At 37.8% G+C, this 19,307-nt stretch overlaps 1 protein-coding gene across 1 annotated transcript in view; it reads right to left on the bottom strand.

The window, feature by feature from the left end:
• The window catches only part of syndig1l (synapse differentiation inducing 1-like), a 33,266-nt gene that overhangs the window by 3,609 nt on the left and 10,350 nt on the right, over positions 1–19,307 (bottom strand). The window contains exon 3 of the mRNA XM_007577235.2: positions 3,407–3,544. Coding sequence (XP_007577297.1) covers positions 3,407–3,544 — 138 coding nt within the window. The remainder of the gene's footprint in view (positions 1–3,406; positions 3,545–19,307) is intronic.

Raw genomic sequence — 19,307 nt, 5'->3', positions numbered from 1 at the left:
TATATATATATATAGATATATATATATATATTTATATACTGGTGCCCTGACTCAACTTCTCTCCAGAACCTATTTGACTAAACACGACCTTCAGGTATCGCATCATGACCGTATGCAGACATTTACAGTCAAAAACAGATTTGTTTGTTGATGTCCTCATCTAAAAAGGTGAGGCTGACGTGCAATCATTGAAATCTTTGAAATTCCTCAGCTTTCTCGTCATTCATCGACAAAAAGGCAATCATTTCCTCAAATGATGTTTGGAGAAAGAAACAAATGCTCGCAGGTGGTTCTTAACCATTCAGAGGATCCATTGTCTCCTAAATATTACATCCACCATCTGGAAGGTTACTTTGGTTTTTTGAGTTCTGATCCCAGTGCTTTTTGACAGGTTATCTATTTCCATCATTTTCCAGTTGATATATCCATAAAAAAATTGAATCTACAATGTTATTTTTACAAGAAACTAGCCAATAATCTCAGACTGATCCTGATCAGAAGGATGATTTAGTGACTCAATTTATTTCACCATAACAGAAAAAAAAAACAGAAAAAAAGAGAAATGTTCACATTTTCCCAGCTTATTTGCAAGACCAACATGGAATGTTATTCAATCATTTAAAAATAATGTTTATTTTATATAATTTAAACATTAGGCCACATTTCAAAAGGAACAAAGGCAATAAATAGTCCAGGGATTTTTTTCCCCCTGACTTGTTGTCTGTATTCAGTTAAAAACATTCAACACAGTCAAATATGTTTAAATAATATACACTTTTTTCATTGGCTGTTCTTCCCAAGGAAAAAAAAAGAATGAAATGAAGATACAGCAGGGAGTTACTCAGCTGTGACATGAAGTAATTTAAAACTCCCTCTATGTTCTTTCGTGACAGCTCTACTTATGATGCAACCTCTAAAGCAGGGAGACTGGCAGAAAAATCCCCCGTACCTAAACACTGCCACAATGTTCTCATAATTGCTTAGGAAGAATCAAATTAGCTCCTGACAAGATAATTCACCAACTGACTTGAACTCCTTGCCTCCAAAGATAAGATGGTTAAATGTTCAAGCTTTATCATCTAAGGCAATTTAGTAAAATGGCTGTCGATCCGCAGCAAATGCACGGGTACAGTGCCTGGTTTTAAATTAGCTTTCGTGAGCACATGGATATGCTAATGATATCCCTTAAATATGTTATCTCTTTGTCCTGCTGATGATGCACGGGAAAGAATCGGTTAGCGGCAAGACAGGACTGGTCTTTGTCTTCTTTATGCGACGCGGCATCGTTCAAGCCGTTCCCTGTAAACCGTGGGAGAGGGAGGAAGTCTAGATGGACGCCGACAGACATCTTTTGTTACTGGTTAAAACTCAAATGCACCGGGGGTGGTGGACGTGTAATACGGCAGATGTGGGCTTTTATAGCTCAACAGTAAATTTCAATAAAAGAATGTGGGTCAAATATCCATTAACTAATTTAATAATTTATTATAATTTCATATGTAGGACCAGTAACAAGAAAATAAGTTCAAATGCATAGTGATCATCACAGCAAACATCTATTTCGAAGCCATTTTCCTGAATGTCTGTGCTTTTATTAGCCATTTAATTGGACGAAACTGGGGCTAGTTGTTGGTCTCAGAATTTGCTACCGTTTTTAAAACGGCTCCGAAACTTTACTTTTTTTTTTAAATACCATACTATTGTTATGCTTTACTTCCAGAGACCCTTCTACAGTGAGCAAAGGTTGGATCAAAGATTTTCCAGCTTCTTTGCATCTTTCATCGCAGTCACTCTTATTACTCCTATTTATAAGAAATGTAGCCATTTTCCTACAAAGTCATGGTCTAGAAACTGATCAACGCCATTCTTAAGGTAACGCTTTTTCGAAGGTGAGTTGGGAGGTCTAAAGTTTACTGCAATATATTTGATTAGCAGAGTTTAACTAGCTAACCAAGCCAATAGCCTAGCTGTTTTTCAACCAGTTAATATTAGCTTATACTGTTAGCAAAAAGACAACACTAGGTTTGTTTACATAACCTAATGTTTAAGCTAATCCTGACATTAAACTCGCTCTAGTTTAGAGGCGTTTACATGACTGGAAAGCAACCAGAAATGGTTAGCACCTCTGGGATATTCTGTCATATGACGGTTATTCAAGATCCCTTCATGTAAAAATTATGTTATTGTAACATCAACTAACTACAAAGTACTAACAGAGTTAGTTGTAAAAAAATCTGTAAATGCAGTGATTTTCTTTTTATTTGCTCACAAACAAACAAACAAACAAAAAAAGAGAGTATCTCAGAAAAAGGAAGAATGTGGCTGCGCTAGTTGTAGGAAAGTTTTAGCTGAGGATGGTGAGATAATTTAAGATGCTGAGGAGGCTAAGCATTTGCCATCCGGGAGAGCTTAAGGACGAAAATAGACATTTTTATTGGAAACATAAACAGGTCAGCTGGGTAAAGTAGGGTGGGTAGTTGGTAGTGGGGGTGTAAAGTGTAAGCAGCATGTAGAGGGAAGAAACAGATACTGAAAGTAAAGTAGTTTGTAACATTATTTTGATAACAGTATATAGTTTTCACCCAATAGGAATAATGCATTTATTTGTCAATGACTTAAAAACCTAAATGCATGTTGTCTATCAAAGTGAAAATGTGAAAACTCTATTGAAAGAAATTAATTTCATTTATTTTCACGGTGAATGTCTAGTGAGGCTATCATAATGTCTATGTTAAAGAGTTAAAAATACAACGCAAATGTGGATAAAAGAAATAAAACTTGGACACTGGTTCATGTATTCATGCACCTTTTCCAACTATTTAGTTCTCTAACCTCCTGCAAAGCAGCTGAAACAGGCCTGTTTAATGTTTCCTAGAGCTCATCATTTTTAAACACCGCGGCACACCTTTAATTGGGTTCATCTTTAATCCTCTTGAAAACGGCAATAGTTCAAAGGGTCCTTCTCACCTAAGGATTTTGAAAGCCTCCTTTCTTGGCGTTCAGAGATAGAGCCTTAAAAGTGATTTATGAACTCCCACTGAAGGAGGCTCTCCTCGTGTTTACAGAGCATCAGGCTTACAGATTGGCCTTGAGTTATTGATGGCTTGCTTAATAAAAATTGGCCTTGCATTAGGACTGTCAGTTGCAAGGTTTCTACTGGTAGTGATGGTTCTAATCTTGTGGTAATGACACACACACCACAAAAAAAACCAAAAAAAAAAAAAACGGGAACATGCATGTGAGTGTGTGTGTGCACACTGATGACTCTATGAAAATGTGTATTTCTGTGTGTTTGAAAGCACGAAATGTTAGACCTTGACAAACAGATGCTGCATCATTCATGTGTAACGGACCGCAGCTTTGAAGGTGTGTGTGCGTGTGCGTGCGTGTGTGTGTGTGGACTCACCCCCTGTGAGAAGTAAAAGGCTGCTATCCCCAAAGGCCAGAAACAGCAGAGCATGGAGAATATAGCCAGGCCAAGGTGGTCTCGTGGTGGGACAACTATGAAGTTATCTTCGCTCTCACTGTCACTGGAGCAGTCCGTCTGCATGGAGGACAAGGTCATAGCAGGCTTCCATTACAGGCGTCATCCATAGACATATTTTACAGCTCACAAGCGGTGGCACGGCGATAAACAAGGAGGTGTGTCAAGCTAACAAAGACATCTTGCTTTATTCATTCTGTCCTGGTAATAAAAATGTAGAAGCCCCAACCCCATCCCAAGTTGGAGCATTTTAAAAAGAAATAACGTCAAAACAGCATAGAAACAGTATGCAAACACAAAAATACTCACATTGTTGCACAGTTATTTACAAGGAAGCTTGTTATTTACACTTAACACCCTGAGAATACCATTGACATACTTGCTCCTTCTGGAAGTACATACCGTTCTGGGTTTCTGAGTTTATAACCAATATGATAATTTGTAAATGAACATTTTTTATATTCATGGTGCTACAGTGGACGCAGCCTATTTAGGGTTCAGTATTCATGAATTTACTGATTCATGGATTTTCTTCTGTGCAACATGACTCAATTTTCCACTGTAATCCACTTTCCCATCCCAAATCTTTAGCTGCCAGACTAAATAAAGTCAGGCAGTTTCTGACTATTTAATGGTGAGCTTGCGTCAACTTTTCATACCTACAGCGTTACTCTTTAAAGTTAATGTTAATAAAAATATAGTTTTAGCATAACATGAGCCTCCTCCCTCTGGTTCTACTGTCATTTGCAGAAATACACCAATCAGAGTGAGGAGGAGGGTTTTAGTGCTGTCAATCAAGCTCATCTACACAAATTGTTGGAGCTCTCTAAATTCTCCATGCACTATTGAAGATTGTCGTTGTAATGTTAAAAAAAAATGTGAAAATGTATATTTATTTACTTTATTAACTGAAGTGACTAAGTAGGAAAAAGCAGACACACACTCCTCACTGCTGAACAATAAGCAACACATAATGATATGCAGGCCCATATCTCATATTTGTTTGCTTTCATTTTTTTGCTACATTGTTGCGCACCACATCAACAGATACATGCAGTTTGGCTATTTATGGCTGATATCTTGTTAGATGTACAGAGAGAAAAAAAAAGAGATTTTACTGTAAAAAGTGACAGATGGCAGATGGTAGCCTCTCTCATTGCAATAAAGTGCGAATAGGTAGAGGTAATTTTAAATCTGACCGAGTGAGGGAAGAATCTCCATCCTTTGAAAAGGAAAGTCATTTGTGTAATGAGAAACAAAACATGTCACTGTATGCAGGATTGTTTGCTTCCACCAAATGTCACAACTCATATTCATGGTGTTTTGTGATGGCCCATTAGGTTTCCATTAGTTCTGATATATGCAGAAGCCCACATTTTGGCTTCTAAACAACAGATGGTATCAAAAAAATTGATACGCTTGAAAGTATCCTCCATTTCAGATGTGAAAAACTTATAAATCAAACACACCTCCAACCCTAAAGCTTTATGAAACTATTTCACGCTCCACACAATATTCCTCACATGGAAATGCAGTGCTTTCAGCAAAAAAATAAATAAATAAAAAAAGATTATTATTCTCTTTGGGAGGTTGCAGATTCTGAGTCCTTATCCAGAACAAAACATTATCAGTGTATGTCACCATCTACAGATCCATATATTGTGACCGTGACATCTTCTAATGTACTCACATATCAACAAAGGCGAACCAAAAACCAGAGATTTATTTTTGGTGGTTGTAGCAATTGAAAGGAAATTGCAGATTGAGGTCACCGTTTCTATAAGAGTCTTTAAGCTGCATTCTTCCCGTGATCCTGTTCGAGGGATGACACAGCAGGAGGACGGAAGATTGAAAATAAAGGACAAAAAAATAAATAAATCAAGGCTATTGAGGCAAAGTAGTCCAAAATAATATTTGATAGTTTAATCAGATAGGTTGGATAAGTAAGAGAAAAGGTTGGGGAAGGTGGATAAAAGCAAGCAGCACGTACAGTCACAGTAATGAAGTCTATACTTTATTGATCTTTTTATTGTAGAAATGTGGTTTGGCCAAGGAAGTTTGACTTTTTTTATTTATTTATGTATTTTTTAACTTTTTGTTAGGGTGCAAACCTGAGGGTATGTTGTAAAAATCTCTTGCATCGTGATTGTGTTCCAGTTCTCTCTAATAATACAATGCTTAGTAACTTTTTTCATATTCTTCCACATTGCAACAGAATTTTGATTTTATGTGACAGACAGACTAACCCAAACCAGCACATAATTAAGAAGCAGAAGGAATATGATACTTGGTTTTCAAACTTTTGTACAATAAAAAGAGGGGGTGGGGGAGTCTTGTGTGATTTGGATTCTGTCATATTTTATTGCAATTACAGCTGCAGGTCTTTCAGAGTGTGTCAAACTCAGTCAGACTGAATAATGTTAGTAATTATAGACAGATCCTTCATTGGATTCATGTCATCATCTCTGAATAGTTTTCCTGTAGCTGCTAAAGAAAATCATACCTAACGCTTCTACCACCATATTTTACTCTGGATCTATTTGTCTGTCCCATCTGTCCTGTTAACAGATTCCCCCACCTGAGCTGTGGCTCTCTGCAGCTCCTCCAGAATCACTATGTGCCTCCTGGCTGCCTCACTGAATAATGCTCTCTTTGTCAAGTTGGTCGGTGTAGGAGGGATGGCCATGACCCTTTGGCATTTGAAATCATTTTCCTTATGCAGTTGATCACAATCGACCAGTCAATCTCTGTGCCAATAGAAGAAGATGCAAAACTATCAAACTTTAGATCATTAAAAGTTTCTTTTTTTCCCCATTCAGCCAATCAGTTTGCTCAATACTGAAACACTCTACTGTTTTCCACATTTGTTCGTGATGCTTGAAGGTCTTGTGATGTTCAATTTGGGTCATGTTACTGTCTTGCAAGAAAAGCTACAGAGATCGTCATTTAGCCAAAACTGGAATCTGCCAACCGCCTGGCAGCTTCAGCTGGCAGATGGTGTTCAGAAGAAGCTGAAAATATACCACTTTTATTCAGAGTGGAAACAAGAGATTTTATGCACTTAGGTCAAAGACGGAGCAGTCTGCCTGCCTTGCTCCCAAGCAGGTGCGCTGATGAAAATGGCATCACGAGGCCCACCCAAAATTCAAAGGCTTTCCAACTAAAATCACTCTCCATTCCACAAAATGAGAGGAGAGAGAATGGCTGAGTTAAAGTAACCATTAAAAACGTTTACCATGTCTGCAAAAAAAAAAAAAAAAGACATTTGCATGGATGGATGCTAAACGTTTGAGTGGGGAGTTCATTCGGAGGGGGCTAAGACTTCAGACAATATATAGTGACTATAAATATAGTCACGAAATTGGACATATTGATCTTTTTGAACAGCAGACACATAACTGGAAAAGGTGAGAAATTGGAAATAATAATAAAATGATCAAAAAGGGACTGAAAAAAGCTTATGAAAGCCCTGAATTTGAATTATCATTAAATAGATGACGACAGAAACACATCGCAGACAAATTAATGTTCTTTCTGTTGATTCTCTTCGTATTAGTAGCAGCACATAGCTGTAATATTTCCATTGCATTAAATGTTAAAAGGTTGCAAAATGAAGGATTGTATTCTGAACACATTTGCTTCCAGCTGTAAAACTTGTTTCAATTAATTTAGCAGCGCATACCCACGGCCGTGCTGCGTGACTGATGATGGAGGATTAGATGGTGGGTGGCAGAAACCGTACCCTGGCCCTGCTCTCTCATGGTAGGGGCACATTTTGGATTATGCCTCAAACACAAATGCAAAACAAAACCAAGCAATATTTGACGGCAAACATGATTGAGCCAGCGAAAGCCCTCACATTGTCCTTCACCCGCAGACAATATCCGACTCTGCTGTCAAGCTGCGCTCACAAATATGCTAAAAGCTGTGAAAACAGACTCCTGTTGTGGCAATCGATATATTTTAATTCTTTTTTAAAAGGAAAATCCGGAGGCTAAGAAGGTCAGATGAGCATAACGCAGCTCACATTGTGCATAATGTCACTCTGCAATAATGGCCTAAAGCAGATGCCACGGTGCAATCGCTGCAGAGCCAGACCAGCTTGGATAATGTGTGTTCAGATTTTTTTTTTTGCTAACATTATAGGCACAGCCCCGTGGCTGTTTGGAGAATAAAACAAACATCCTTCAAGAATACCATTAGCAAATGTTTGCCGAGGAAGAGAAGTTCAACTAGCAGAGGAAGTTAGTAAAGTAAGTGAAGAACCAGATTTGGCTCACTGTACGAGATGACAATAATCCACACTTTTCAGACAGCTCACGAGCAATTTTATGAACCAATTATCTTCTGGGAACAAAGCAATTATCTTTCATTTTCACTCAAATAAATGTGACACATAATTTCAAATCAGTCTCTACAAACATACTGTAGTGTTTCGGGTCATGGACCTCCTTTGGGTTTACAGCAAAGCGGAGCTGTTTACACGTTTCCCGTATAACTTTTAATGAGCATCTGCGTGCTGCTTGCCAATCGGTCACCTCTACCAGAGTGTCCCTAATGAGTATGAATTCAGACATTTATTCCAAACTGTGTGGTAAAAATATGAAATGTTGCCAACAAGTTGCAAACACATAATTGATAGCTTCATCACTTAGCATAACCCGCTGAAGGGTTGGTTTGATTAATTTCAACGTCAGGAAAGACGTGCACCAATAACCCCAAAGTTTTCGAAATGTGGCCAGATATAAACAAGCAAAAATGTCTGTACTTTATACCCACTGTAGATTCAGCTTATGAGAGCTTTAGTTCCAAAGTAAAATACTGTGGCTATTTGTATTCAGCAAGTCTACAATAACCTAAGTTCACCGTTAAGAGAGTCCATCTTCTGTATCGTCCTCGTTTTCAGTTTCACTTTGCTGATTCAACCACATAAATTCTTGGGGATTTTATGTGGCTGATCAACCAAAATTGCAAGAATAAGCAAAGTGTGGCAAGCATTAGTATTTAGTCGCCCTGCATCAATATTTTATAGGAACACCTTTCATTGTAATTAGTTACAACTCTTTTGCAGACTCAGATTTTCTTTTTAAGTTTTAGCTCTTTCCACTTTCCAATAAAGTCTACTCTCCTGTCCTTGCTGGAAGAAAATCTTCCTCAGAGCACCATATTGTGTGGTGGGGATGGTATCGGTTTGCTGCCAGACGTTGTGTTCGACATGCAGGTCAAAAACTTTAATTTTGGTTTAATCTGACCAGAGCATTGTTGTCCATGTTAACTCTGTTCTCTTTGTTGCTCGTGGAAAACGTAAACGGCTTTCTCTTAACAGTTCTGTTCACTAGACGCCATATTTGTAAAGTTCAATACATGTCTTGTCAGAAGATTCTCACACCTGAGCTGTTGCTGTCTGCAGCTCCTCCAGAGTTAAAATGGCTGCTTGGGCAACTTCTCTGATAACTGTTTCTGACTTGTCCAGTCAGTCAGTTCAGGTCATGTCTTGGTAGGTTTGCAGTTCTTCCTTATATCACAATTTTCCAATGAAGAAAATTCTCCACAATTCCAACAAGATCGCTGCTCTGCCTGCTGAGTTCCTTGGTTGTTGTGATGCTGTTTGTTCACCAATGTTCTTTTAAAAAACGAACAAAAATGAAACCGTTGAGGCATTTAGAGAAACAATGGATTTCTACCTTAAATTACACAGAGTTAGACACATTTCTTATGTTAATTGATTCCACTGGATTTTATTTAGAGGTATCAACGTGAAAGGATCTGAAAACATGAATGCCACAATCTTGATTTTAATCAATAAATTACGTTGAAACGCCTCCAGGGTTTCCTCTCAGTGTATTATAAGCCTGGCGGGCCATTAGGCTTTACTTGTGCCTCCACCAGGCATAACATTATTCATTTATTCAGGTTATTTTTTATGATTGCCTTTTTTTTTTAAAGAAGTATAGTTGGTGTTTAGGTATTAATCTTCCAGTCTTCCAAAAATGCATAACTATACAATGACATTTTCAAATTTCCTGTCAGGTTTAAGCATTTGTTTTTTTAACTCAAAAACATGGCAGGTGGCTGGATGACTGCTGCAGCGCCCTGAGCACCGGGCTTAGCAAGTTTTCTGGGGGAAACCCTGGCCTCCATCACTTTTCTTTCATTACCCAGCTAAACATTACTTTGTTTTGGTCCGTCACATAAAATCCCACACATTAACATTAACATAATAGAAAAGCAATGAGAAGCTATTTAAACCATTGTTGCCTTTTCAACCTTCTTATTATGCAGGAGCCCCATGGTTGAGATTATACACTTTTTAATTGTTATACTGTACGGCAGTACAAAGATAAAGTGTGCGGGGATGGGGGGGAGGAGATGGAGGCAGAAAGAAACCTCTACAGCCAAAGGCGATTCAATTAATTGCATGAATGCATAAGCAAAGTTAATGAGAAAAATTCCGATGCAAAGTCACACTTTCAGCATAAAACATGGGATGAATCACGCGAAATGACACAAATTATGCATATTATTCGACGTTTCCCTATGGTGTCTGGCACTCGCTATGCCAACATCTATTAATAAGCTATTTACAGAAACAGCAGCTATTAGTGTCTATTCTTAATAGTCTCTTCCTTATTCTATTACTTTATTTGTGCAATAGATGGTCCGCGGTCACTCGGATTCAAAACAATCATTGGCGCATCCAGCCCAGCAACTACAGCGACGCCACACCGGGGAAAACAGCATCAATCCACACCCACCACATCCCAACGACACAGGAGAGGAGCAATCACCGCCGAGATCCACGCTTTAAGGCCGAGCCACATCATCATGTTACAACATGACACACACACATCATTTATATTAAAAACGTGACATGTATATGTATCACGCACTGCAAGCGTACCAGCAGAAACCTGATAAAATGTCCACCGTCCTCAGGTGTTTCTCTCAGTCACAGAGTGCGTGGGCTCACGATAATAGCATCTCTGTCTGCGACGTAGTGCTGCTGTCTTCCCAAACATGCACAAGCGTCACTGGAGATCTGCTACCCACGACGATTAATGAAAAAAAAAGATTATTTTTTTTCTTCTTTTCACTGCCTTGTGGCCTCTCTTTGACAGGTGTGCAATTTGGGATCGGGTAATGAGGCATCAGCAGGAACCGGTACATGCTTAGCATTCATGTTGCGCTATCTGAATGTTTTAAAATGCAAAAGCAAATGTTGTGTTTGCAGAGGAAGCAAGCAGAGGTGGGATGTGAATAGTTACATTTACTTACTTGTAAGTAAATGTAACTTACAAGTAAGTACACATAATGTCTCTTTATGTGTACTTCAACTTGAGTACCATTATTTTTGAAATAACACAAATCTTGCTTGAGTACAATTACTCACTGCTCCTACTTTTGAACCACCATGACTTCACTTCGTCAGGGTGCAACAATTTATGCGTGACTGTAAAAGTGACTGCGCAAAATCAATTCCAAGTTTGCTGTAAAGATGCCTGTGCTGTTATACTAATTAAAACTGCAGCTGATTTAAAAAGTGAAATACAAACACATAGTGGGATTTAAGTGCCTCTTTCAGTGGACATGAGAAGTAAATTCACATTATACTGGAAGTGCTTGTCAGTTTTGCACATGTGAAGGAGCCTGAATTGTTTTGTTTATTTCCTGGAGAAGAGGAAACAACTAAATCCATCTAAATCCAACAGAGCTCCTTTTAACCCGTAAGAAAGACTGTTTATATTCTCTACGTATAATCATCCCTCCTAGGGCTGACTGTAATAAAAAAAATAAATAACAAATCACAACGTTTTACACACAGTTTTCACTCTATTCACTTTTTAATACTCTGAACTGCTTTTCAGGTGAGGATTAAATCTGGCATTTGGTACTTCAAAGTCGCACTATAGAGGATATTTTATTTCTTAATGTCTAATTGATGCTTATGGTAATATGATGGTGTCATTATTAAATTTCCTATGAGACCTATGGTATGTTATGCGGGCGTTTTTTGATTTTTCAAGGGAAAAAAAAAATGTTTTCTGGTTAGAATCATTTCCAGCTGTGGTCCAAGATTAAAGTACAGACATCTGTGTTAAAACCAAGCTCCCTGCAGGGAGATTGTACTTCAGTTCAATACTTCAGTTTTTTTGATTTACTGTGGAACAGACTCTTCAAGACGTCCTGCACCAAAGCTGAATGCGCGACTCTAACAGTCCAACACTGGATATAAAGAATTTCTCAAGGCAATAGCTGCAAACAAACTCATACAGATGATCTATGCTTCCGCCTTGGGTCAAAAGGAACATTTATCATGGCTGCTACTATCAGTCGATAATATCACACTCAGCAAAACCAAAGACACACTCACTGCAGTAATTATCAGCCTAATGGCTGGAACAGCAAAAAGAAAAGAAAAAAAAATCACCCCACATGTTATTTTGATATTTCATTTCTAATGTTAGCTTGTCTATAGAAATAAATAAATGGCATTTTTGTCTTAGATGTGCTATTTTTCTTTCTTGCCACCTCTTTATTTTTGGTGTGTAAAGTTTATAGTGAATGAAGTTCCTGTATTTGTCAATAAAACGTCGCTGCAGCCCGAGCAATCACCCTCATCTCCTGCTGAGAACCGCAGACAGACAATGACTGACTGCTCCACATTGCGCAAACAGAACAATAAAGTGAATCATACCACAGAAAAGCTACTTCTTAGGTAACACAGACCTGTGTAGTGTGGTTAATTATGAACCGACTTCCAGCTACATTAAGTGGCCAAGTATTTGATAAGAACCAGTCAGCAGCTACATTATGACTACTGATAGTCAAAGTGAAAAGTCTTAATCATTTCGTCTTCATGAAAACTGTGAGATACATTGGCAGGAAGGGAGCATCGTATTATGACATAGAGATGCTGATTAATATAAATTGTCATTTCAAATTGCTTGATTAAAATGAAAAAAAAAAATAAATAAAAGATAATCAGAATATATGTGAAAGCATTTAGGTTCACGGTGATGACTTTTATTCAGAAGCCAGTGGAACATCTCAAATCTCAGATTATGTGTAGCATTTTGTACTTTGTAGAAAATTATTGTTCTTTAAGGAGTAACTTTAAATCTCCTTAGTGTTTTGTTGTTTTGTTTTGTTTTTACAAGATGCATGAAACTTTGGATTTACAGAGAATCTCTTCTTTGACACATTTTGCGCATTTTGAAACATTTCTATCATTTGTTTAACCAAAACACATCTCTAATAGGCATAAAACTCTTTAGTTTTCAGGTTTAAAAATTAATTTCAGAGCCCCCCCCCCCCGACTTTGCCGAGCTCTGTGAGAAAAGTCTGAGACTGTTAAAAGATTTTGCCGGAAAGTAAGGCACTGTGCTCACACTGTGTGAGCCCTTTGAAGAGCGAACAATTGGCGTGCAGCGAACTAGAGAATGACAGCATTTTAAATTTAATGTAAGCATAGGCAGCCACTTTCTCTCACATATAGATTAAACGGATAATGCTCATAATCGACTCGGCCTCTATCTAGCTAACATTCTGCAGAGGGTTGTCGCTGATATCTGTATAAAAAGCCAAACCCTCCATTAATCCAACACACAAGGCAATGATTTTAACATTTTAGTGCTCGTGGTGCAGAGCGACACAACAGCAAGGCTGAGTGGAAGCTGATTTTTACGTTCCACCAATGCATCACATGCTGAAATGACTCTGTGGATGTAAAAAGCACTGATGAAAGCAAATGTTATGCATCGAACTGATGCAACAGATGGGTGACAAAGCAAATGTGGTTTGGCTGAAGTATTTGGTGGCAATTTTAAAAAGGCAAATTCTGTCTGGGGAACAGTTCTGCTTAGATTGATAGTTTTAAAATGAGTTTCTGCAAAATGGTTAGATGGAGTTAATATCACATCTGCAGATGGAGTAGATAAGTCTCTTTGCATTTTCATTTTGTACTAATTCGCGTTCAGATTGAATGTAGCATCTATTCCACAAAGTGCCGACACCAATTTATACCGTCTCACAACACACCAGTCTGAAAGACGTTGAAGCAGTTTGGCTGAACGCCACTTTGAAGCCATCTTCACATTTACAATGGGGCAACTAGCTCAAGAGAAAAAGGATTTGATTTGCACAGGAAATGAATGTTGGAGGCTGTGTGCAGCCAATCATCTTCCTGCGGAAACACAAACTGAGAACTGAACACTCATAGAAAAGCAAGGTAAGGAGAAAATTACTTTTGGTTTTTATGCCAGTTCACTATTGTATCAGGTAGTTAGTCTGACCTGATATGAAATATTCTCAGAACCCGTTATTACACGTGAATCATCTACTACCTTAATTTTCTGTGTACATAACCAGCAACTTTTGCAGAAGTAAAACCAAAAAAGACATGAAAACTAATTATGGTGTTTGTGTAAACAGTCATAATTTATTTGGGAACTGAATTGTTTTATTGTGCAGAAGTTTGATTTGGTCTTGGAGCCCCAACAGATTAGCTGTTAACCTCAGCCTCTGGGATTATTAATCTAAACTAAAGGATTTTTAAAGATAAGTTTGATACTGTAGGAGAACCCCACTTCCCTCTTCCTTTCAGGCTGAAACTTTTCCTGAATATGAAATAGTGTTTTATTTGCTTGGTTTTCACTGGTATTGGTACATATCCAGTATTGCTACAACAGTCATTATCCAATATAAGATACAAAACTTAAGAGCTTTAGTCCATTTTTTCTGGAAAGACTCACATCTCTATGGAAAAGACTATTTCTTCCACTAAAGCAATCTTCAGCACAAAGTACACAAACTGCCCAAGTCACCTTTCATTCGCTTTTCTCACTCAAATTTCTGACAGACTAGACCTTCATGTACCGTCCCTTAAGCTATGGCGGTCAATAAAACTGTCATCTGGAGATTTGTCTCGCAGTTCTTACAGCGTCTCAGCATTTTCAGAAGCCAAAAGAATTTCACAAGTTGAAATACAACCAAACTGATCTGAAACAACAAAACTGACTCAGTAAAAAAAAATAAACCAGTATAAACTTGTTTAAACTTGTCTGTGATGTAATTTGAAAACTGCATAAATAGAAGCTGATATTACTTGAATCTATTGTTATTCACAACAATTGCAGACACACACACACAAAAAAAAACAAAAAAAAAACAAATATGATCATGGCTTAATCATGTTATGACAATAAACTATAAGCAAGTTTTCACTCTCCCTTTTATCTGACATGAATATTACTTGTAAAACATCTTTTGAATGAAATGCTTCTTGGATCTTGGAAGTGAACAGGCCGGATGATGTATTCATGATGTATTGTCAGTTAGTGACGTGAAATTGGTTTTAGGAGGGAACCTGGTTGACTGACCTGCAGGAAGTGAGATCTTTTTCACACCACTTTGCGTCTTGAACTGAGGCAAATAATGATGGGATGATGATGGGATGATGGGATGATGGCTACCCTGTGTTCTTTATATAGCCAGCAGATGTCTTAGTGTGGACACCAACACCATCTGCTGCTCTCTCGGGGTTTTTTTTCCCCCAACTGTGGACAAAAGGCTGCACATTTCACCAGATGAGACTTGAAAACACAGTTTACCGCTGACTTTTCAAGGAAACATGCACTCATTGGCGTAACTAACTGCTTGCTCAATGAAAAATCACCTTTTTTTTTTTTTTTTTTTGCAGATTTGTGCACAGCTTTTCCACGAGCATGGCCTTATTTTACCCCACTGAGTCCAAGTTTAGAGCTGGCAATATGCATAACACTTCAAATCTAGATCTAACAACTGTGCACAACTTAATGGATACATGGACACGAACGCGCACGAGCACACACATATCTCTTTATCACCGCAGTTTTAAACAGTGCTGCTGAAATCAAACTCAAACTCAGGATGTTTGCATGTTTTTGAACCATTTTGGCTGCACTGCACATTCATAATATTCCACCGAGAGCCGGGGATTGCCGTTTCCATGAAGGTGTTTTACTCAAAGTACAATATTTAGTACTTTTCAGCACATCGTCCGCATAAAAAGCAGCTCATTCCTGTGAGAGGAATGAGCTGCTTTTTGCACAAATGAATACACAACACAACTTGTAGCTGCATCCTCTCCTTCTTCCCACACTGTATTGTTGTGCTAAGTACCTGCCAGGTAAACAGCATCCATAAACCTGCCTGTTATCCATTACTAATATAAGATTCATGATACAAAGTGCATTTTTTCAGGAATGCAATGTGCACAACAGTTGTTTTTATATGGAATGGGGAGACACAGTGCGAGCTGCGTTCCCTAAACATGTAAATATATGTATTTGTCCCCCAGAACCTCATACCATTGGTTTTTGTAACTTCAGATGATTTTTGTTGGTCTGCAATTAAGCAGAAGCATTACACAGTTCTAACCACAACTATATACTGTTTAGCAAAATCTTTATTTCAACGAGCCCTTAGCAAATTTTTCATTCACTCTCTAAAGACAAAAATAACTATATTAACTGATTGTAGAGGGAATTTTTCTGTGAAGACAAATATTGTTCTTGTTGCTTATCTATAACTGTATATTTAAAGAACTTATACATACATAGTAAATATGAAAAGCATCCCTGAGCTATTAAAAGGTCAGTTACTGCTTTATGTATTTCAGCATGCTTTTTAATGTGCTGCTTCCAGTGAATTTCTCAGCATGCTGCAACACAGCAAATGTACTAAAGCAGTTGTTTACCCACTGTGCAACAATGCCACTGCAACACTGACAGCATTTCAGAATCCACTGCAGCGTGTTCTGGCAGTACACATCTTTTGTGTGATCTCCTTTCAATGACCACAGAAATAACAAACCTATAAGGAATCTAACCAAGTAAATGCCACGTCCTTGCTTCAGAGAGGCAGGCGCTAAAAAGAAGTGGCTTTTTTTTTTCTTTTTTCCCATGCTTAGTTGGCCAAATGTCCTCATGCTCTCACCTGCCAACGCACACTGAGGCTACAGCGTGATGGAGACAGATGGTGGTTCATTTGGCTGACCTCCTGTGCTTATTGTACATGTGTTAAAGCACAGGCTGATGAGAAGAAGCAGGTAATATTACCTTGGTAGTCTAGCATGGAGACCTTGAAGCCTTAGGTTTGCTGAATTCTGAAGACAAAAAACAATAATTGCACTGGTAATGCTCTTCAAAGAGGCCCGGTGTGAAACAATGGCCATACATCTTAAAAAATCGTTTTGGTCTGAAGAATTTCAGGAACGTCTCCAAGCGTTCCTGTTATCAAGAGTTCAACCGAATCATAGGGCTAGTAAAAAAGTTGATAAATCTATAAAGACTAGTTGACAAATATTCACATTAAATAAAAAAAAAATATAGAAATTAGAAAAACATCCAAACAAGATCTGGAGACAGAAAATTCACCTGTAAACAAAACTGAGTAATATTCTTCAAAAAGCCAATAAATAAAATATTTTTTTTTTTTTACAAAAGTTTAACATCTTAAGGCTTAGACATGCTAATTTTAGTACATATGTATGTTTGTATATATTTTGGATTTATTCATCATTTATTAACTTTATTCCTGTAGTTATTTTACTATCTCAAAAAGAGGTCACAATGACATGATTGAATAAAAAGGTATTGTGAAGTTTGGAAATAAACTAATGAATTCCAACATCAACAGGAGTTTATCATGATATATTATTAAAACAATATTCCTTTTCCCCTTTATTGATTCTCCCTTTGGACTTTTGGTAATTTACTTAGGCACTTTGATTTCATTTACTTTAGTCTCTGTCTTTTCATCGTAAAATTGAAGAAGACTTAATGCCACTAGAGCCTGTTTCCCGTTATTTCTTTTAGCTATTTATTTTTTGGTGATAAACCGAAAACAACAGCTGTTAGTTACAGATAAAACAAAGCAAGACTTCAAACCAGATTTCTAGTTATAAAGTGGTGTGTTAGTTTATAGCGCAACTCTTAACGGGGCTCTCGTTCAGTTCTAGGGTTTTGTGTGTTGTGCATATGGACGAAATGAAAAAGCTTTGTGTGTCAATGACCAAACATACCTCACGATTAACTGAGTTTGCAGGCATTCGATTCTGCACACGTCTACACAGAATTTCAATAATGTTGAAGTCTGAAGTTTGACTTTGTGTGAATGCCTTTTGTTTTTCCAGTCGTAGCTGTTGTGTTTGAAATCATTGACCTGTTAATGACCCAGTTTCAGTTTAGCCACAATGCACATGGCTCTCTGCATGGCTAAACATCAGAGTCATGCACCCTTACAGCTGTGTGCACAATCTTTCGATATCTAAAATATATCTTTTTATTTCGCTTGCATATATATCAGGTTTCAACTGTACGTGGTTTATAAGCTGCAATTATGTGTAATGATAGGCTAATAATTTCAATGTTGAGGCCCATTAAGTACCTCAGACAAACTCATCATTTACACGATGAGTAAAGCAAAAAATATTAAAAACATAGAGACCTTGGTTACAGCAAAAAGTGGGTGAGACACCTGGCAAAAAGAGAACGGTCTTCATTCACCTATTTTAATATCCTAGAACGGAAGCCTTTCTCCACAAGGACAAACATTAAATTTACTTTAATTTCCAGAAGGGGTAGGCAAAATGTTTACAATGAAGATTTAAACTGATAGATCAAACTGATAACATGGCCATTCACCAGGCAGAACGATGTTTCTTGCACGATGCCTTCAGAAAAATCTGCAAAAAACTAAATTAAAAATTAAAAAAAGAATCAAGGGAAATACTGAAATGGCGCATTAATTCCTGGGAGGAAACTGTCTGCAAATATGAAGTTGAGAATATAGATTCATGGTGAAAACATTTCTTTTTTTTTTTTTTCTGAGCGCTAAATCTCAACCACAGTGCATCTCAGCAGACAGACTTTCTAGTCTCAGATCTTTGATGTTGTCCTGTGGGCAGGAGAGTTAGAAACACCTTGGAAGTGTCATTTGTTTCCTGCTGGGCCTCTACGTAATGACTCCCAATGTTTACTTCACTCTTTACATCTCAAAGTAACCTGTTGATGCGCCTCAAAGAGAATGTGTGCGAAAAGAATAACGGCAATAAAACAATGTCAATGAGATTCCACCGATCAAACACGACGTTTGCATCTAAATCCATGAAAATGGAGAAATGGAGGAAATTCCAAATCAAGAAATTGTTTCCTCTTTTGCGTCTATACATCAAAGCCAGTCGAAGAGTGCTTTCTTTCCCCAGAGACTATTTCATGTCTACATGGTAAATATGCCTGATGTTTGACATAATTATCCAGTAGCCATCCGTGTGCAGAACCCAGCACAGGACCCCAATCGGCTCCCAACTCCCTATTCTGCTTGTCGGGTTCGTTAAATCCTTTTGAGTATTTTTTATTTTCTTTGCAATTGGTTGTGCTGGCTGAGAGTGAAAATGCTGCAGCTAATTTTGTGCCAAGTACCCAATATTTCTGTTCAAGGAAGCCCTGTGATTTCATAAAATCTAGCGATTGAGTTACCAATATTGGGAACTGATTGCGAGGTCGGTGCATCAAAAGAGATTTACTCTCAGTAAAATGTCAGTCTTACAAAAGACCTGAATATAAAAGCACGTGTGCCACAGAAATACAAGCGTTTTCTCTCATTTTCTACCCCGACATGTACCCGACCATCGTTGGATGCTGCGTGGTGAGTACTTAAAAAGGACTCTGCAAGAGTAGGACAAAAAAACAAACAAAAAATCTGCATCTCAAAGTGTGAAAGATGTAACACGCTTCTGTTGATCTGCTTTGTGCCAAGCTTTTAGCTAATAATTTATTAGAAA

Source organism: Poecilia formosa, unplaced genomic scaffold, assembly GCF_000485575.1.
Source record: "Poecilia formosa unplaced genomic scaffold, Poecilia_formosa-5.1.2 Scaffold434, whole genome shotgun sequence".
Classification (NCBI taxonomy): domain Eukaryota; kingdom Metazoa; phylum Chordata; class Actinopteri; order Cyprinodontiformes; family Poeciliidae; genus Poecilia; species Poecilia formosa.
This window is presented reverse-complemented; position numbering and strand designations above follow the sequence as displayed.